This window comes from Pseudorasbora parva, chromosome 9 (assembly GCF_024679245.1).
Source record: "Pseudorasbora parva isolate DD20220531a chromosome 9, ASM2467924v1, whole genome shotgun sequence".
Lineage (NCBI taxonomy): Eukaryota > Metazoa > Chordata > Actinopteri > Cypriniformes > Gobionidae > Pseudorasbora > Pseudorasbora parva.
Window position 1 is genome coordinate 43,747,124 of NC_090180.1, and position 18,947 is coordinate 43,766,070.

Sequence of the window (18,947 nt, forward strand, 5' to 3'; positions counted from 1 at the left end):
TAGTTAATAGTCATGTGCCTCAACAAGTAAAGTCATACTATAATTTTGCCAATTGTTATGATTAATGATTAATTAAACAGACAACTGAGAGTCGGAATGCATGCAGGCTTTGAATACATGAATTTACATTATTAGTTAATGTAATATGTTATTAGAGAATTAATGATGTCATATTTAATTAATAGGAATTCATATATTACTTAATCTACACTCTAAAAAATGCTGGGTTAAAAACAACCCAAGTTGGGTTGAAAATGCACTAACCCAACAATTGAGTTGTTTTAACACAATGGTTGAGTTGTTTTAACCCAGTGGTTGGGTTAAATGTTGCTTAAGACAACCAAATTGCTGGGTAAGAACAACTCAACCATTGGGTTAAAACAACCCAATTGTTGGGTTAGTGCATTTTCAACCCAACTTGGGTTGTTTTTAACCCAGCATTTTTTAGAGTGTATTAATCCAGGGTATTCTCACAAAAATGCGTATAAATAGTACGAGTGTGCAATGTCGTGGAATGTATACGCCAAAACTCATTTTGGCGTGTCTATGGCACGCTGTTTTTCGCGTGCATATGAAACACACTTTATGGCGTATTATACATACGAAGTGTGAGTGTTGTGAGTGTTGCTGGACAGTGTTACTTTATGCAAATTATTTATTTATATACTTTTTGATGTCACATTTTGAAATATTTGCCTTATGTAGTGATTATTTTGTCATCCACTGTTTTTTTTAGGGACACTGCTTCCCTTGCCTCCTCCTGCTTCAAAATGCAAGCATCTTGGAGAAGCAACAACTAGCTACCAGCTAGTCACAGTCAGTTTAAGGTGATCATCTTGGTTTAAGAACATGTTTGCTAACATCCAGCTATGACCAGTCAATGACCATTTTAGACAGTAAACTGGATGTTGCATCAGGGATGAAAAAGTGCTAAAATTATGACCAGTTGGATTATGTTGATCAGAAAAACATTTGATTAAAAACACTGAATTAAAATGAACACACTGGGAGAACAAGTGTACAAACTGAGCAAATGAGGAATATTATATACGTAGGTTACTATTGTTGATTTCCCCTTTATAAATATTATTTATCACTTTAATTGTGAGTGTAGCCTAATTGCATATTAGTAGCTCGACAGTGTCGTATTTCATTAATGTAATACACTTGACAGACTAATTACAGGTGCTTGTTTTCAACGCGCGTGACCCCAGAGACTCGTGTTTGCCAAACTAACTTTATTCGTGTGACGACCGCGCGCTTCTCTCGGGAAAGCGCACAGGAGATTTCCGCTGGATTCATTGCTTCTGTTTGACAAAAAGACTCGCAAATAGACTGAACCGAACACAAAAAGGTGGTTCAGCACATTATCCACGCTTAGAGGACACAGTTTGCTTTGAACCATAGTTTTATGAGGACGAGACAGCAATGACAGTGCCTGAATCAAAGTCATGGAGTGTGTAACTGTGTTTTCAAAGGAGACGTTCAGTCAGCTGAAGGTTGTTCGGCAGAGATGGGTTCAGTGACCTCAGCTTTCACCAAGTCGCGCAACACGTTGGTCAAAGTGGGTTCGGAGCCGCAGAAAGAGCCGGACGGGATGCTGCGAACCGGGTCTAGTGTGGTCGCAAAGCAGACTAGCAAAGAACCGCTGGTGCAGAAAACAAACGGTACTTCCAGAGCAAACACGCCACAGGCTCCTGCATCCGCCACAGGTGAGTTTACCTTCCGTCATGTTTCATATTTTTATCCGGTCTAGGGAGTGGATTAAAGCATATAAGCTGAAATTGGTCGATTTATATTTGTAGATTTTGTTGTTTATTTACAGTAGCTTCAAAATTTGTATTTGGAGTTGAGCACTCTTAACAATAGTTTAAAAAACCAAAATATCAAATCAAGCCAAAGTCAGGACTTCCCCCTCACCTTTTTGGTAAACTAGACATATTTTAAAGCCTGAAATTCTTAAAAAGTGTTTTAAACTATTGACAATATTCAGATTACAGTTCATACCAAAGTAACACTCTTAACACTGACAATGTTTTCAATTTCTCAATTTCAATTAATTTATACCCTACATCTTAAAGTTCCCATGAAATCAAAAAAATGTGGGGCTTTTAGTATGAACATTTTAGCCTTACTGTTATCTATAAGCTAGTGTACTCAGAAATTCATATTTAGAAGATATAAGCACTCAAAACTTACAGTCAATCAATGTAAAAGATGTTGATTATGTCACTCTGCACTTCACCTTCTCATCAGATTTTCTGCCCAATCAAATGCTCTCTAGAATCTGAAGCCCCGCCCTCTACATTGTAAATACACATTATAAATACATAATGTATCTATAAATAGATTTATAGATACATCATAAATAAAATTGGTCACTTGTTCACACATTTACTATTTCTACATGGTGAATGGCACATAGTGCGCTATATAGGGGATAGTGAACAATGTGAACTGCTGCAGCCTGGCGCAGACCACAAAACATATTGGACCCATTTGAATTCTGCACATAATGCAGTATTTTAAAGCGATTTGGAAGAGATTATGTGGAGAAACTGTTAGAGATTAGGAGGAAACTGAGGCTTTACCGAGCTGTGATATAAACTAAATGCTACTTGGCTATTTTTAAAAAGAGTTGTTTGAAATGTCATGCCCTGTCTTCCTTTTTCACAGGAAAATACATCAACAAACTGAATAATGCTATGCATTTCAAGGCACTTCAGTTGGTCTTTTATACGTCAAAATTGGTTAGGAGAAACTATATGGAAATGGTTAAAATTTGAAAGGCTGAAAAGTGATTATTTAAAGATTATTTATTCATAAAAAATAAAAAAAAACTTCTCTGCTAAATAAATGTCACAGCAAGTCACTTCCGATGGCCGATTGTCGGCTTGGTGTGTCCCGGGCTTTAGGTTTCAGAAGCCCTTAAAAAGGACAGAATGCTCATTCACACCAGTTTTTTGGTAATAGTTGTGATGTTGCCATGTTGTCTCCTCACAGCTGATCTTGGATTGTGTGTGTGATGGAGACGCATACAACGAGCGCATTTAGCCCAGAACACAGCATTGTTTTGGATGTTCAGGGTCTGTTTTGAAATATTCATCATAAAAGCTGATTAATCAGGTTGTGAACATTGTGAATGTTATCTTTAGGTTCGGTGTTAAAAATGCCAGTGTTAATGCAAAGTGGACCAGGACTAAATGTCATTTTTTTGGTCTGTGCTACAAGTGTAAACACACTAAGGAAGTTCACAAAAGCTTAGCATTTCATTTGGTACAGGGCCTAAATTTCATTCATACTGAACACATTAATATAAAACATATTTTTTTAAAGCAGCACTTGGCAACTTTTGCTCTCGGGGTCCCCCTACAGTTTGGAAAAAATAATGTCCTCAACTACTGTCGTAAGCTCTGTCATCCTTCAACAGGGGATGCCATCGCGCGTGCATTTGTTGACATGACAGCCCTGATAGCCCTGAACTAGTGATGCGCGGGTCGTCTCATAACCCGCGGACCCCGTATGTCTATTTAATGGTCACGGGTGCGGGGTGGGTTGTAAAAATATATACAGTGGTGCGGGGCGTGCCAAATAACTTCATAAAAGCGGCCCCGCGGGTTGGTGCAGCACTAACAGTTCCCCTGAACACTGCAGGAGGAGTTCACATGCAGGTGATCTTCTGGCGGCGTGTGTGAAATGTCTTCATCCCAGGTACAGTCAGTGGCATATGAATATAATTTCATGGGTTTTATTTTTTTCAAACGCCAAATAATCACAATGCTCACGTTTACAAGCCAGCGTCATTATAGTAGTCTATTGGTTACCGTTTTACAGAATCTATATGATGCTTCAGTTCAATGTTCAATTTTTAATGACATTCATATATTTGTAAGTGTATAGCTAAACATGTCCAAATACTCTTTTGGGAGCCCCTTTTTTCATCTGCCTCTATTAGGTAATTGTGGAATTTCAGCACATGCCTTTATGAGACGGGTGGGAAACAGGTGTCTGCTCATTTTGGGTCAAAAACACGGGTGATAGCGGCCATTTATCTGCACATTAGAGAGTTCAGGGACTTCTGTGGAACAGATGAGAAAAACACTCCATAATGGGATGATCAATGAAGCGCCGCTGCAGTTCTTTTGAAGGGTGCAGATCCGTGTTTTTTTATGGGTGAACTGTTTGATGTTATAATAACAGTGTCTCCTGATGCTTTATATAGCACAAGTGTTTTTCAGAGACGGATTTTCACACAAATCTAAAATGGACATAATCAGTCAAGCTTTTTTTGAATGGTTGCTGTCTGCCAGATGCCAGAACATTTATATTTTAGATTTATTAGAAACATTACCATGCAAAAATTTAAGTTGATAAGATTTGAATTGATTTTTAAGTAAAACATTTTTGTGAAATATTATTACAATTTTAAATAACTTTTTTTTAAAAGTTAAGTTTTCTATTTTAATATATTTTAAATATAATTAATTCCTGAGATGGCAAAGCCAAATTGTCATCAGCCACATGATTATTAACGTTGAAAACAGTCATGTTGCTTAATATTTTTGTGGAAACTGTAATACAGTTTTTTCAGGATTTGTATATATAAAAGGGAAGGGTCAAAAGTTTAAAGTACAAAATTTATTTAAAATACAAATCTTTTATAACTGCTCTTTGCTGTCACTTTTGATTGCATTTTAATGCATCCTCGCTGATATGAAAAGGTATATGACCATCCAGTTTCTGTTCCTCTCAATTCCAATTTCGTTTCAACTCCTACGGTGGCCGATTTCGTCCAAGATTAACATGGCAATCCCCCTCTTCACATTCGACACGGTGCCATTGAGTGTTAAAACGCGAAAGGCGAAGCTTGAATTTACGGGTATGTCCCTCTTTGGCTAATGTACTTTCAAGATGGAGGGGCAACATGGCGACCGGCATTCAAACCCCTCACCCGTATGTATTTTCAATGGCATATTATAAACTTACGAAAATACTTTATTACTTGAAAGAAGTAAATATACATTAATGAGCACATATTTTTGAAAGAACTAAGTGTTTTTAGCTAAGAATAAACTAAAAAAGTTACACAGTGTAGATTTAAAGGGGTCATGACATGAGAAATCTAATTTGCCTTGATCTTTTGAAATATAAGAAGTCTTTCTTTGTATCATTAAAAAATATGGAATTACTTTTGTCTCAATAAAACTGAACAAAACGTTATAAAACTGAACAAAACTTTTTCAGAAACTATCAAAAATATGCCATTCCAAAAGAAGAAAAACACATTGAAAATGAAAAAAAATGAACTCAGTCGCACAAATGTAACAGGATATTCATTATGCTTCGTTCTTTGTTAATGTTTTTCAAAGATTCGTTTTCGCAAATCGTGGATTGTGAATGCATTGCCAAAGATTTCGCTTACGCTTCTCAGTTTTTCGTTTGCTGTATTGACACAAACCTTTTGTAATGGCATATTTTTGATAGTTTCTGAAAAAGTTTTGTTCAGTTTTATAAAGTTCCTTTCAGTTTTATTGAGACAAAGGTAATTCCATAAAAACGGGGTTCATGGCTTAAAACAACCTTCCCATTATAAACAAAGCATTTATTTAATCAAGCGCCAAAAAACAGTTTGTTTGGATATTATGGGATTTGTGGCACCACACGGGCAAATACATTTACATTGCCTGCTTTCAGAGCAAGACATTGACTAATAGTTAACATTTCACCATTGGCCCCACACACTGACACAGTTGCTTAACGACTGACCTTTGCCTACATTGGATATGAGTGTCACCACACGTCAAAAGCAAATAGATCCCATTATAATCACTGACACTGTCTACACTGGATACATATTCCAAAATGGATTCAATTTCCACCTGTGGTAAATTCAGTTGATTGCACATGATTTGGAAAGGCACACACTTGTCTATATAAGGTCCCACAGTTAACAGTTCTTGTCAGAGCACAAACCAAGCCATGAAGACCAAGGAATCGTCTGTAGACCTCTGAGAAAAAATTATATCGAGGCAAAGATCTGGGGAATGGTACAGAAGAAAAAACTGAAGCATTGAAGGTCCCAATGAGCACAGTGGCCTTCATCATCCGTAAATGAAAGAAGTTGGGAATCATTTGGACTCCTTATAGAGCTGGCCTCCCGGCCAAACTGAGCGTTTGGGAGAAGGGCCTTAGTCAGGGAGGTGACCAAGAACCCGATGGTCACTCTGACAGTGCTCCAGCATTTATCTGTGGAGAAAGGAGAAACTTCCAGAAGAACAACAATGAATAGCTCTCCACCAATCAGGCCCATATAGTAGAGTGGCCAGATGGCACAGGACAGCCAGTCTGAAGTGTGCCAAAAGGCACTTGAAGGACTCTCAGACCACGAGAAAAAACATTCTCTGGTCTGATGAAACAAAGATTGAACTCTTTGGCCTGAATCTGAATTTATGGAGAAAACCAGGTCCAGCTCATCGCCTGGCCAATGTTATCTCTACAGTGAAGCATGGTGGTGGCAGCATCATGCTGTGGGGATGATTTTCAGCGTCAGGAACTGGGAGACTGTCAGGATTGAGGGAAAGATGAATGCAGCAATGTACTGAGACATCCTTGATGAAAACCTGCTCCAGAGCACTCTGGACCTCAGACTGGGGTTGAGGTTCATCTTTCAACACGAGAACAACCTTAAGCACACAGCCAAGATAAGAAAGGAGTGGCTATGGGACAACTCTCTAAATGTCCTTGAGTGACACAGCCAGAGCCCGATTAAACATCTCTGGAGAGATCCGAAAATGGCTCTGTACCGACGCTCCCCATCCAACCTGATGGAGCATGAGGAAGAACAGGAGAAACTGCCCAAAAATAGGTGTTCCAAGCTTGTAGCATCATACTCAAAATGACTTGCTGTAATTGGTGGCAAAGGTGCTTCAATAAAGTGTTGAGCAAAGGCTGTGAATAGTTGTGTACATGTGAAGTTTTTGCGATTTTTTTTTTTTTTTTTTTTTTTTTTTTTTTTTTTTTTTTTTTTTTTATAATTTTTTTTTTTTTTTTTTTTAATACATTTGAAAAGCTTTTAAACAAACTTCTTTCATATTGTCAATATGGGGTATTGTTTGTAGTATTGAATGAATTTACTCCATTTTGAAATAAGGCTGTAATATATAACAAGATGTGGAAAAAGTGAAGCACTGTGAATAGTTCCCGGATGTACTTGTTTCCTCATGAGGAGCTTAATTTAGGTCCCGACAGTGAAACGAGTCATCATTCAGGTTGTCCCCACCAGGAGAGAAAAACATGAACCCACACACATATTTTTCTGTATTATAACTATTATCATTTATTATAAAAGTGAACCTCAATAAACATATTAAAATAATAAAAAAAAAAATCTATGTCATGACCCGTTTAAAAAAGTTGTACTGACTCCAAACTGATCATCAAAACAACATGACAATGGGCATGATACATAAAGAAAACAATCTTTAAAATCACCTGAAGTGACTTTTCTCCCCTATTCCAAGCTTTAAAAGATTCCCTTTTCAATATGCCACTTTTTTGTCCCCTTTTCACCTGACCGGTAAAAGGAGCGACCCTCGAGGGTGACTTAAAATATCTCCAGTAGCTCAGTTTCATGGTTACCATGAACCAGTAACATTAAAGTCTCCTGCTGTTGGTTGTTCAGGTGTTTCTCCCTCTACAGCATTGCATCTCTAGAGAGCCACAGGTGGGGAAACACCAACCAACACAGTGACTGAATGTTACGTTTAGATCAAAACAACCCAATCAGCTCTGTGTTATTTGGTTAGAGTTCAGTTAGATGTGTTGTATATGGTGTCCAGAGTCCAATTTTAATGATATAGCTGCATTATATAGCTTGTCAAACTGAGTCACCCCTGCATGTTTGAGGATGAGACGGGCACCTGCTATGAATAATTAGGGCTTTGTTATTTAAATAATGAGTGATTTGTGTGAACTGATGGAGTAGAAATGCATGATAAGCAGAGGCGAACAGTAGTGGAGTACTTTTACTTTCTACTCCAATTTCATTTTTTAATGATATATTTTATAAGTGTTTTTCTTTGGAAAACTTTTAATTCACTACATTCCAAAGCATATATAATATCATACTTTTTACTGCACTAAATTTCATAAATAATACTAAAAAAATTTTTTTAAACTTTTGAATCACAGCTTTTATGTGGCTTGGCATGCTCTCCACCAGTCTTTCACATTGATGTTGGGTGACTTCATAACACTCAAAAATTCACGCAGCTCGGATTTGTTTGATGGCTTGTGACCACCCGTCTTCCTCTTGATCACATTCCAGAGGTCTTCAGTGGGTTCAGGTCTGGAGATTGGGATGGTCATGACATGGTCTTGATCTGGAGGTCCTCCATCCACACCTTGATTGACCTGGCTGTGTGGCATGGAGCATTGTCCTGCTGGAAAAAACAGTCCTCAGAGTTGGAGGACAAGAGTTTTTGAGTTCCAGGACCACCTTGTACGTGGTTTGATTCATGAGTCCTTAACAAAGACAAATCTGCCCCATTCCAGCCTTGCTGAAGCACCCCCAGATCATCACCGATCCTCAGTGGCGTAGCACCAAATTTTGGGCCCTGGATACAAACCATCTTGCTGGGCCCCCGTACCAAATACCATAGTGATACCAATGGCTGGTATTGCATTTTTATCATAAAAACAATTAAAACGTAAACAAAATAAGCCACACTCAGATTAATGTATAGAAAACTACTGACTTACTGACTTCTAAAGGGCCTCCCCAGCCTCGGGCCCAGGGTACTCGGTACCCTTTATCCCCCCAGTCCGACGCCCCTTCCGATCCTCCACCAAATTTCACAGTGGGTGCGAGTGGGTGGGTGGCTTGTAGGCCTCTCCAGGTCTCTGTTTAACCATTAGACAACCAGGTACTGGACAAAGCTGAAAATTGGACTCATGAGAGATGACTTTAATTCAGTCCTCTACAGTCCAATCCTTGTGGTCTCTTGCAAACCTCAACCTGGCTCTTTTTTGATTTTCATTGATGAAGTTTTTTTTTCTAGCTTTGCACAACTTCAGCCCTGCCTCTGGGAGCCTGTTTCAAACTGTCGTCGCCGTGCACTATACCCCAGTTGCCTTTTGCCATTCTTTTTGTAGGTCACTTGATGTCATCCTACGGTTGTTGAGTGACATTCGAATGAGTTGGTGGTCATTATGGTCATTGGAGAGTCGTTTTCGCCCTCTACAGGTCTATAGCTTTGTTGTCCCCAATGTCTGCTGCTTGACCTTGTTCTTATGAACCGCTGTCTTTGAAATTTTAAGGATGGAAGCAACCCGCCGCTCACTGTATCCCTCTGCCAGTAAAGCCAGAATTGAACCCTTCTTTTCCTCACTCAAAACTTTCCTTTTCAGCTTTTTTTGGCATGGTCAATAGCCATTATTTTTTGATTCCAATTATTTTTGAGGTACTATTGGCACTGTTTTTGCCATCCAGCTGGTCCTACTGCAAGAGGATAGTGATGACCACAGAAGTGTTTTTTATACGTTTCCTTATTAAATAAGATTTGGTTCAGGTGATCACCTAATCACCACATTCAGTAGAATTAGGTGTGCCTGTGTTGGAATTCAACAGACATTGGAATAGAATGGCTTCCATACTTGTAAAGATGCTGATTTTAGAAAAAAAATACTTTTTTCTTTTCTTCCCAGAGCTGTATATTAAGATCTGTCAGTACAAGGTGCCTTCAGTTAAAACAGCTTAAACATGTATTTAAGTCTGGAACTATAAGTCTTGTAGTTAGTGCATGCGCTGCAAATAGAGTTGGGCATTAAGGGTTGTCCTCCCACTGATAAAATCATGATGTTGTTTATAAATAGCCTACCAGTGATTTTTATGTAACACATCCTCAATGTTTTAGTGCAGGGTTCCTCATTCTGGCTCTAGAGATCTAGTTAATGATCACTGCTTCACAGCATTGACCTATGGAGCAGAATGAGACATACAAGTAGGGTTGACTGACTTTAATTATCGGTCAAAATGCAAATGTGAGTGTAATATTTGCAATGATACTTATTCATCTTACTGTAGTCGCATATACAACTAAGGATTTTCCCGAATTGAAACCTATTCAGACTGCAAACAAATCCCATTCGCGGTTCAATGTTAGTATCCATCTGTAAAATAACATTTGATGTTTTTAATTAACAGCGCATTTCCACTCTGTCTGTGACATCACCGAGCGCGCCCGGGGAACCACAGAGAGCACGCGCTGTGCGTCGCCACGGCAACAGGCCCGCGCCTGAACGGCCTGAACAGCTTGATCCGGCGAGCTAAAGCTGCTGCCCCCTTTTACAGTCTATGGCTGTCTCTGACGATGACCGCTCTTCTGTTCACATTAATGGACAAATAATGTACATGATGTATTGATTATGTAAGTAATCAATTGAGGCAGAGGTGCTGGTGCATCAATATTTGTCGACTCTGACAAGCCTCAATCATCCATAATTAAGGGCGTTGTCGCCCTCTTGCGGTCTAGATATCTATCTATCTATCTATCTATCTATCTATCTATCTATCTATCTATCTATCTATCTATCTATCTATCTATCTATCTATCTATCTATCTATCTATCTATCTATCTATCTATCTATCTATCTATCTATCTATCTATCTATCTATCTATCTATCTATCTATCTATCTATGATCAAAATCTTGAAGCAAAACTATTGAGAGCCTAAGGCAGCTGAAGAACAATGGAATAACCTTTTTTTTTTATTTAGCAAAGAATTTCACCACACAACAATGTACATGAAACTAATTAAAAGCTTTAATTCACAGATATTGTGATTGATTAACCATAAGCTTATGAGCTATTGCTGCAGAGTTATTGGACAGTATGCCTAGTCTGCTGGATATGTATCGGCTGATATTGAATAACTGTTTATTTTCAGATTCAGAAGACACTTCAGTTCTTACATTTAATATTCAGCAATATTATTGATTTGGCTGCACTGACACTATTGAATGAGAACTGAACTGAACTGATATGCTGTATCGGCTAGATTAAATGAACTAATTTAATAATTTGACATTTACAGTGGAACTGAATCAACACTGAACTGATTTCAGCTGAACAGTGGCACTGTTTTCTTTTAGAGCTGCTGAAGACTACAGCCAAAATGAATTCTGTTGCATCATTAAATCCTTTTCCTGTTATCATTGTAAAGCTGCTTTGAAACAATCTGTATTATATTGTATTTATATAATCAAACTTAAAGAGATGGCAATATTCCTTTTAAAAACATTTTAAGGGTTAGTTCACCCCAAAATTTAAATGTCTCCGCCCTCAAAGCCGTGTGATAATGAACATGAGCTCTAGCTTTTGTCCAGTTTGTTGCATTGCATTAACCTCAGGATCTCTTTAATGCAGTGGGAAAAAAACCTTGGTTGGTTGCCTAGTGACCAGCATTCACAATAGAGACATCATATAGATGAGCTGACCTCACACACATGCACACAAACAACCACAGCACTTCTGTAATGACTGGAAGCTCATTAAAGCCCTATGAGGAAAGACAAGACAAGGTTTGCTTGCCACTATAAAGATCTTGGATATAAAACAGAGAATATTAGCACACTGAAACATTTTCATATTCATTCATTAAAGCTATGAATTATATCTTTTTTTGCTTGGAGAAGATTGACATTTTCCAAAATGTGTGACTCTAATGCATTTATAAGCGATTGGTAAAAGCAATTTTCATACTCTTCTGGGGTTTTTTTTGGGGTCGGTGGTGTTCCATACTGGTTAATGCTCAGATGATTCAGTGGTAACTGCAAGTTGAGTTTGATCTCATACAAGCTGCCAAGATAGTCAAGATAGCCTTGAGTGAGACACTGGCTGAACCCTAAAATGCTCTAAGTGTTAAGTCAAGGAAGTACATTTTGCCAGAACTATTCTATTCTATTCTATTCTATTCTATTCTATTCTATTCTATTCTATTCTATTCTATTCTATTCTATTCTATTCTATTCTATTCTATTCTGCTGTACAGTGTGTATACATTACCATTCAACATTACCATTCAATGTGAAAAGGTCTATGCTCACCCAGTCTACATTTATTTGTTAAAATACAGTAAAATACAGTAAAAACAGTGCATTGTGAAATATTACAATTTAAAATAACGGTTTTATAATATTTTCAGATGTAACTTATTCCTGTGAATTTTCAGCATCATTACTGTAGTTTTCAGTGTCATATGATCCTTTGTGATCGTTTGTCTTTTTGTAGTTTGACTTTGAATAACAAATGACTGCGGTCCCTTTAAGAACTGCCGCACTCATTGATCCTGAACACTGTTCCTGTTACTCATTCTTCATTTCTTCCTGAATTGTTTAAGACTGTGTTTACATACTGTTCAAAATGTGCACTGAGAATTTGTTTGAGTGTATTTGACCAATAATAAGCTGTAAAAAGAAGCGAATATTTGCACTTGTATGTCAGGGGCGGCTTTATTACGGTAGGCTATGTGTGTGTGTGCGCTTCAGATGTGAGCTTGAAATCTGCGGGGATTCGTAGAATTATGTGCAATCCCGCGCGAAATTCAGACCGATCACACACACTAACACTAACACGCTGTCGTAAGGAAAAGTCCAGCAGAACGCGCGTCCGTCGTGTTCAGAGGTTAACCGGGCTGAATGAGAATATGCGGCTGCGTGTCAACTCGCTGTCGGTCAGAGAGGAGAGGAGAGGAGAGCAGCTGGGATCGATTGTGTAGGCTGAGCAGGCTATCGTATCTTTTCAGATATTTCAGTATCGATATTTTTGACAACACTAGTTGCACTGTGCCAACCCAGGCTTTTAAAAGTGAAATAAATCCACACTTCAGAGCCGCTTACCGGGCTTCCATGGCTAAAAGAACAAGCGGGCGCGCAAGCACCGGAAATCAGGTGGCCATGGAAACCAAAACTTGCGCGCTTGGAACCGAAGATCGGAACCGAAAATAATTTTTTTAATTTTTTAAACGGTTCCAAGTTAGAACCGGTTCTCGATGCCCAACCCTACTCATCAGACAACAGTTTACCAGTCTTCAACTGTCCAATTTTGGTGAGCTCGTGCAAATAGTAGCCTCTTTTTCCTATTTGTAGTGGAGATGAGTGGTACCCGGTGGGGTCTTCTGCTGTTGGAGCCCATCCGCCTCAAGGTTGTGCGTGTTGTGGCTTCACAAATGCTTTGCTGGAGACCTCGGTTGTAACGAGTGGTTATTTCAGTCAAAGTTGCTCTTCTATCAGCTTGAATCAGTCGGCCCATTCTCCTCTGACCTGTAGCATCAACAAGGCATTTTCGCCCACAGGACTGCCGCATACTGGATGTTTTTCCCTTTTCACACCATTCTTTGTAAACCCTAGAAATGGTTGTGCGTGAAAATCCCAGTAACTGAGCAGATTGTGAAATACTCAGACTGGCCCGTCTGACACCAACAACCATGCCACGCTCAAAATTGCTTCAATCACCTTTCTTTCCCATTCTGACATTCAGTTTGGAGTTCAGGAGATTGTCTTGACCAGGACCACACCCCTAAATGCATTGAAGCAACTGCCATGTGATTGGTTGATTAGATAATTGCATTAATGAGAAAAAAGAAATTGAACAGGTGTTCCTAATAATATGTATATATATATATATATATACACACAAACTTTTTATGTTAGATTGTACTATATATATATATATACAGTGAAAGTATTCAGCCCCCTTTACATTTTTCCCTCTGTTATATTGCAGCCATTTGCTTAAATCATTTAAAGGTATGGTTCAACCAAAAATGAAAATTTGATGTTTATCTGTTTACCCCCAGGGTATCTAAGATGTAGGTGTGTTGCTTGTATAATGCATGTCAATGGGGTCTAGTTCGAATTAGACCCCATTGACATGCATTATACAAGCAACGGTTGGAGTTAAAAATTCTACTGAAGAAACAAACACACCTACATCTTGGATGCCCTGGGGGTAAGCAGATAAACATTTTTGGGTGAACTATCCCTTTAAGTTATTTTTTTCTCATTAATGTACACGCATCACCCATACTGACAGAAAAACACAGAATTTTTTTTATTCATTAAAATGTATTATTTAATTTATTTTTAATTTATAAAAAAAAAACTGAAATATCACATGGTCCTAAGTATTCAGACCCTTTGCTGTGACACTCATATATTTAACTCAGGTGCTGTCCATTTCTTCTGATCATCCGTGAGATGGTTCTACACCTTCATTTGAGTCCAGCTGTGTTTGATTATACTGATTGGACTTGATTAGGAAAGCCACACACCTGTCTGTCTGTATAAGACCTTATAGTGCATGTCAGAGCAAATGAGAATCATGAGGTCAAAGAAACTGCCTGAAGAGCTCAGAGACAGAATTGTGGCAAGGCACATATCTGGCCAAGGTTACAAAAAAAGTTCTGCTCCGCTTAAGGTTTCTAAGAGCACAGTGGCCTCCATAATCCTTAAATGGAAGACGTTTGGGACGACCAGAACGCTTTCTAGAGCTGGCTGTCCAGGCAAACTGAGCTATCGGGGAGAAGAGCCTTGGTGAGAGAGGTAAAGAAGAACCTAAAGATCACTGTGGCTGAGCTCCAGAGATACAGTCAGTAGATGGAATAAAAGTTGTAAAAAGTCAACCATCACTGCAGCCCTCCACCAGTCGGGCTTTATGGCAGAGTGGCCGGACAGAAGTCTCTCCTCAGTGCAAGACACATGAAAGTTAGCTAAAAAACACCTGAAGGCTCCAAGATGGTGAGAAATAAGATTCTCTGGTCTGATGAACTGAACTTTTTGGCCTTAGTTTTAAGTAGTATGTGTGGAGAAAAATATCACCTGTCCAATACAGTCGCAACAGTGAAGCATGGTGGTGGCAGCATCATGCTGTGGGGGTGTTTTTCAGCTGCAGGGACAGGACGGTTGCAATCAAGGGAAAGATGAATTAGGCCAAGTACAGGGATATCCTGGACAAAAACCTTATCCAGAGTGTTCAAGACCTCGAAGGTTCACCTTCCAACAAGACAATGACCCACACAGCTAAAATAACGAAAGAGTGGCTTCACAACAACTCTGTGACTGTTCTTGAATGGCCCAGCCAGAGCCCTGACTTAAACCCAATGGAGCATCTCTGGAGAGACCTGAAAATGGCTGTCCACCAACATTTACCATCCAACCTGAACTGGAGAGGATCTGTAAGGAGGAATGGCAGGAGAGGATCCCCAAATCCAGTGTGAAAAACTTGTCTGGGTCTGATACTTAGGTGTGAATACCATGTGATATTTCAGTATTTCTTTTTTAATAAATCTGCAAAAATGTCAACAATTCTGTGTTTTTCTGCCAATATGGGGTGCTGTGTTTACATTAATGAGAAAAAAGGAACTTAAATGATTTTAGCAAATGTCTGCAATATAACAAAGAGTGAAACATTTAAGGGGGTCTGAAAACTTTCTGTACCCACTGTGTATTATACATACATACCGGTAAATATAATATTGTTTTATTTAATTAATCCATTTCAATTTACTGTGAAATACTGTATTTTTATATAATATATATTTTTTACCATCTAAGATAACGTACAATTAACCAATTAACAGGTTTGTACTGAATGATTGTTTAATTCTTTAAAAAAAAAAAATCATTATTATTCATTATCTGTGACTTGGAGCAGTTGAAGGAGCTTACTGATTGTCTTCTACTGTCTAATCATTCACTCAGACGTGAGACAGTCACGTATTAAACCGTCACTGAATCCTCACCCAACCCACTGTATTTATAGAGAGACAAAAAGATCAAAGCTCCAAAACTCCAGCTATTATTTCAGCACAATAGCTGCATCTCGGCCTCCACCTGTCTGTTTGCCTCTATAGTTTTCTATCTTTAAAAAGAGACAGTCTTTGAATAGAATTGAATGATTCATGCTTTACCAAAATACATAACATAAACCTCACGGCCTTGGCCGAGACACATTTCTGGGAGGGTGTTCAACAAATCTGCAGCAAATCGAAATAGGTTTGATTCCATTTAGCTGATAAAAATCACACGCACACACATACGCAAGGAAAAGCAAGCTGCTTTTTTCCCTTCGAATGTGCATCGCAGAACATCGAACAGACACAGAGTTGTAGTGCGGATGAGAGGGGCAGAGTGTGTTATGCATTGGTACACTAAGCGCTCTGATAAGAGGGGACTCACATTCAGCCAGAGAGACAATAATGAGAGAGACAGAGGACGAGAATGATAGAAAAAGAGAAAATAGTGTCAACCCTTTGAGAGTACTGTGAGAGCAGGTCAGGCTAAAGAGATCAGAGAGACAAAAGAACCAAACGACTCGCAAACAACTTTGGGATTTACTCAACGAGAGCTCACAAAATAAAGAAAACATGTCAGAAACGGACTCCAGGAAAAAGGGCTTCACCAAAGGCAGAAGTGCCACTTTCAGCATCGATGGATTCAGCTTCACCATTGGTAAGAAGAAGCTGTGCATTAAATCAGACATAGATGCCAGAATAAGGATTTGATTGAGGTTGAGGACAATTTGGACTAAAAGAATTTGATTGAGTTGGGAAATTTGGTCCAGGGCAATTCCTTCTTTACTTTCTAAAATCCATCACGACTGCAGTCTCAACAAATGTACAGTACAGAGATTTGTTTCGTGCTTCAGGAATCGCTCTCGGTGGGATGTAACAGTCCTTATACAAACAGATCTGTTGATTTCAGGATGTGATGTGATTGTAAGAGTGTCTGATTTCTGAAAAGAGCCTTTCAGGTAAACGCAACTCCACGGCGCCATAGCAACCAGAGTAAAATGCACCTGACCACACACACACACACACACACACACACACACACACACACACATACACACACACACACACACACACACACACACACACACACACACACACACACGTAATACACAATCAAACACTTTCACAGACCTACTCTAAGGAAAACATTTTTTTTTTAACAGCATATGAAATTTAATAAGCTATTTTGTAGTTTGTCGTCTGCAGTTCCTTAGGAGGAATACAAATTGACAATTGTTTTACAATTTACAGCAAGAGTGCAGAGTGATAGAATAAAGGAATTGTGTAACTCTTGTCATTTGAACATGGATTCATTTGGTGGGAAATATTTGAGTTTTTATCAAGATCTTTGACTTTTGTTTGATGCACAGTTTGAGATATGGGACTATATCACGTTATGTTTGCATACGTGTATATGTAATAGTTTTACGCTTAATTTGCATACTGTCTGCAAGTTATATATAGTTAAGGTATATATCAAATTATATTTTTGCATACATCCATATATCATTACATTATGCTTAATTATGCTTTTAAAGTACCACAAAACCAATCATAAATCACATTGGTGTATTTGTGGCAATACACTGTAATCTATTTTTCTTTTATGCCAAAAAGTCATTAGGATATTAAGTAAAGATCAAGTTCCATTCCTACTGTAAATATATATATATATATATATATATATATATATATATATATATATAAAATCATTATTATGTGTTTTTATTTCAGAATTATCTGTAGTAATTGTAGTGCTTTAAACAGTTTTTTTTGTTTTAAGTTTATTTATTTATTTATTTATTTTACAGTATTTCAGTACAGTTGACTTCATTTTAGACTTCAGACTATATCTTACGTACAGGGAAAATAGGGACCTATTATCTATTATCGGCTTGAGGATGCATTCCAAGGTAGGAAGGCATCAAGGCACATCTAATGTTAGCTTTGCTTCCTGTTTCCTGAGATACCTTCATCCGATAAAGTTTTGAAGGCAGCATAGATGTATCCTTCACTGCCTTTGATATCCCACAATCCTGTGCTTTCAATTCTAGGACATTTTGAGCTAAAAAAAAAAAGGTTTCTGAAAGTTGCAGTTGGTGGTCAGTTTGTGTGTATATGTGCATTTCTGACCAACATTTTCCACATCTGATGTAATATGCCCATAATGTTTAGCTCCGCACACTCACATGAATCCCCACAAACGCAATTGAGTTGATTTCTTTACGCTCTCAAAATACTTAAATGTTTGTGTATATATAGAGATATTTTGTATAAACCTTCAGTATATTGTTTTTATATATTCAATCAACATTTGTAAATGAGAAGTATAATTCTTCACTGTTTTTAAATTCAATTATGCTTCACGTGTAGTTCTTCCCCCTCACTAAAGCCATTACTCTACACAGTCTTGTACCTTTTGTCTTTTTGTCTGAATTTCATATACTTTTTTGCTTCATATCAAAGTTTGTAATATTATGATTAACTCGGCCATTCATTTCTCCCAGAGGGATTTAAAACTAAATGTTTTTTAAAGTGCTCTAAGCCATGAATCAAGCCAATAAGCTACAAGGTGAATGACAAGACTACAAATTGATTTGAAAAAAATCAACTACAAAAATGATTTGAAGAAAAATAGTATATGAAAATTGGATAAAAAGGTACAAGACTATGTACCCAATGGCTTGAGGGACAGAACTATAATCCCATGAAGAATTATGAGTTACAGAATCTAATTAAAAACGATGGAAAAATATAAAACTATTAATTTAAAGTTCTTTATTGTATTTATAATTAAAATGTTATTGTAAAATATGGGGGGACATTATTTGAGGTGCTTCATGGGATTGGGCATTGTTTGCCGCTCTTTGTTGCCTGCAGCTCTCTGATTGGTGGAATTTTCTGTACAGCGTAATGTAGTTTTTCATCAAGAATTCCGCTTTTAAACACGATTATATTTTAAAGATAACAAAAGCAAATCAATTAACAACCTCGGCGCTCTCAACAAGTTTGTCTCTAAAGGTTTATCAGTTGTGGAGTTCATACTTTTGGATCCTAACTATTACACCGTTGCACTGCTTAAGAGTACTCGAT

General features: G+C 38.0%; 1 protein-coding gene across 2 annotated transcripts in view; it reads left to right on the top strand.

The window, feature by feature from the left end:
* The first annotated feature begins 1,240 nt into the window (after nucleotides 1–1,240).
* The window catches only part of pde1cb (phosphodiesterase 1C, calmodulin-dependent b), a 98,622-nt gene continuing 80,915 nt past the window's right edge, over nucleotides 1,241–18,947 (top strand). The window contains exons 1-2 of one of the 2 annotated variants that reach the window (XM_067452744.1): nucleotides 1,241–1,354; nucleotides 1,479–1,712. In XM_067452744.1, the coding sequence (XP_067308845.1) occupies nucleotides 1,514–1,712 (199 nt within the window). In that variant the 5' untranslated portion in view covers nucleotides 1,241–1,354; nucleotides 1,479–1,513. Of the gene's footprint in view, nucleotides 1,355–1,478; nucleotides 1,713–16,371; nucleotides 16,513–18,947 lie in introns of those variants that run through there. The other variant, XM_067452745.1, reaches the window with a different exon arrangement.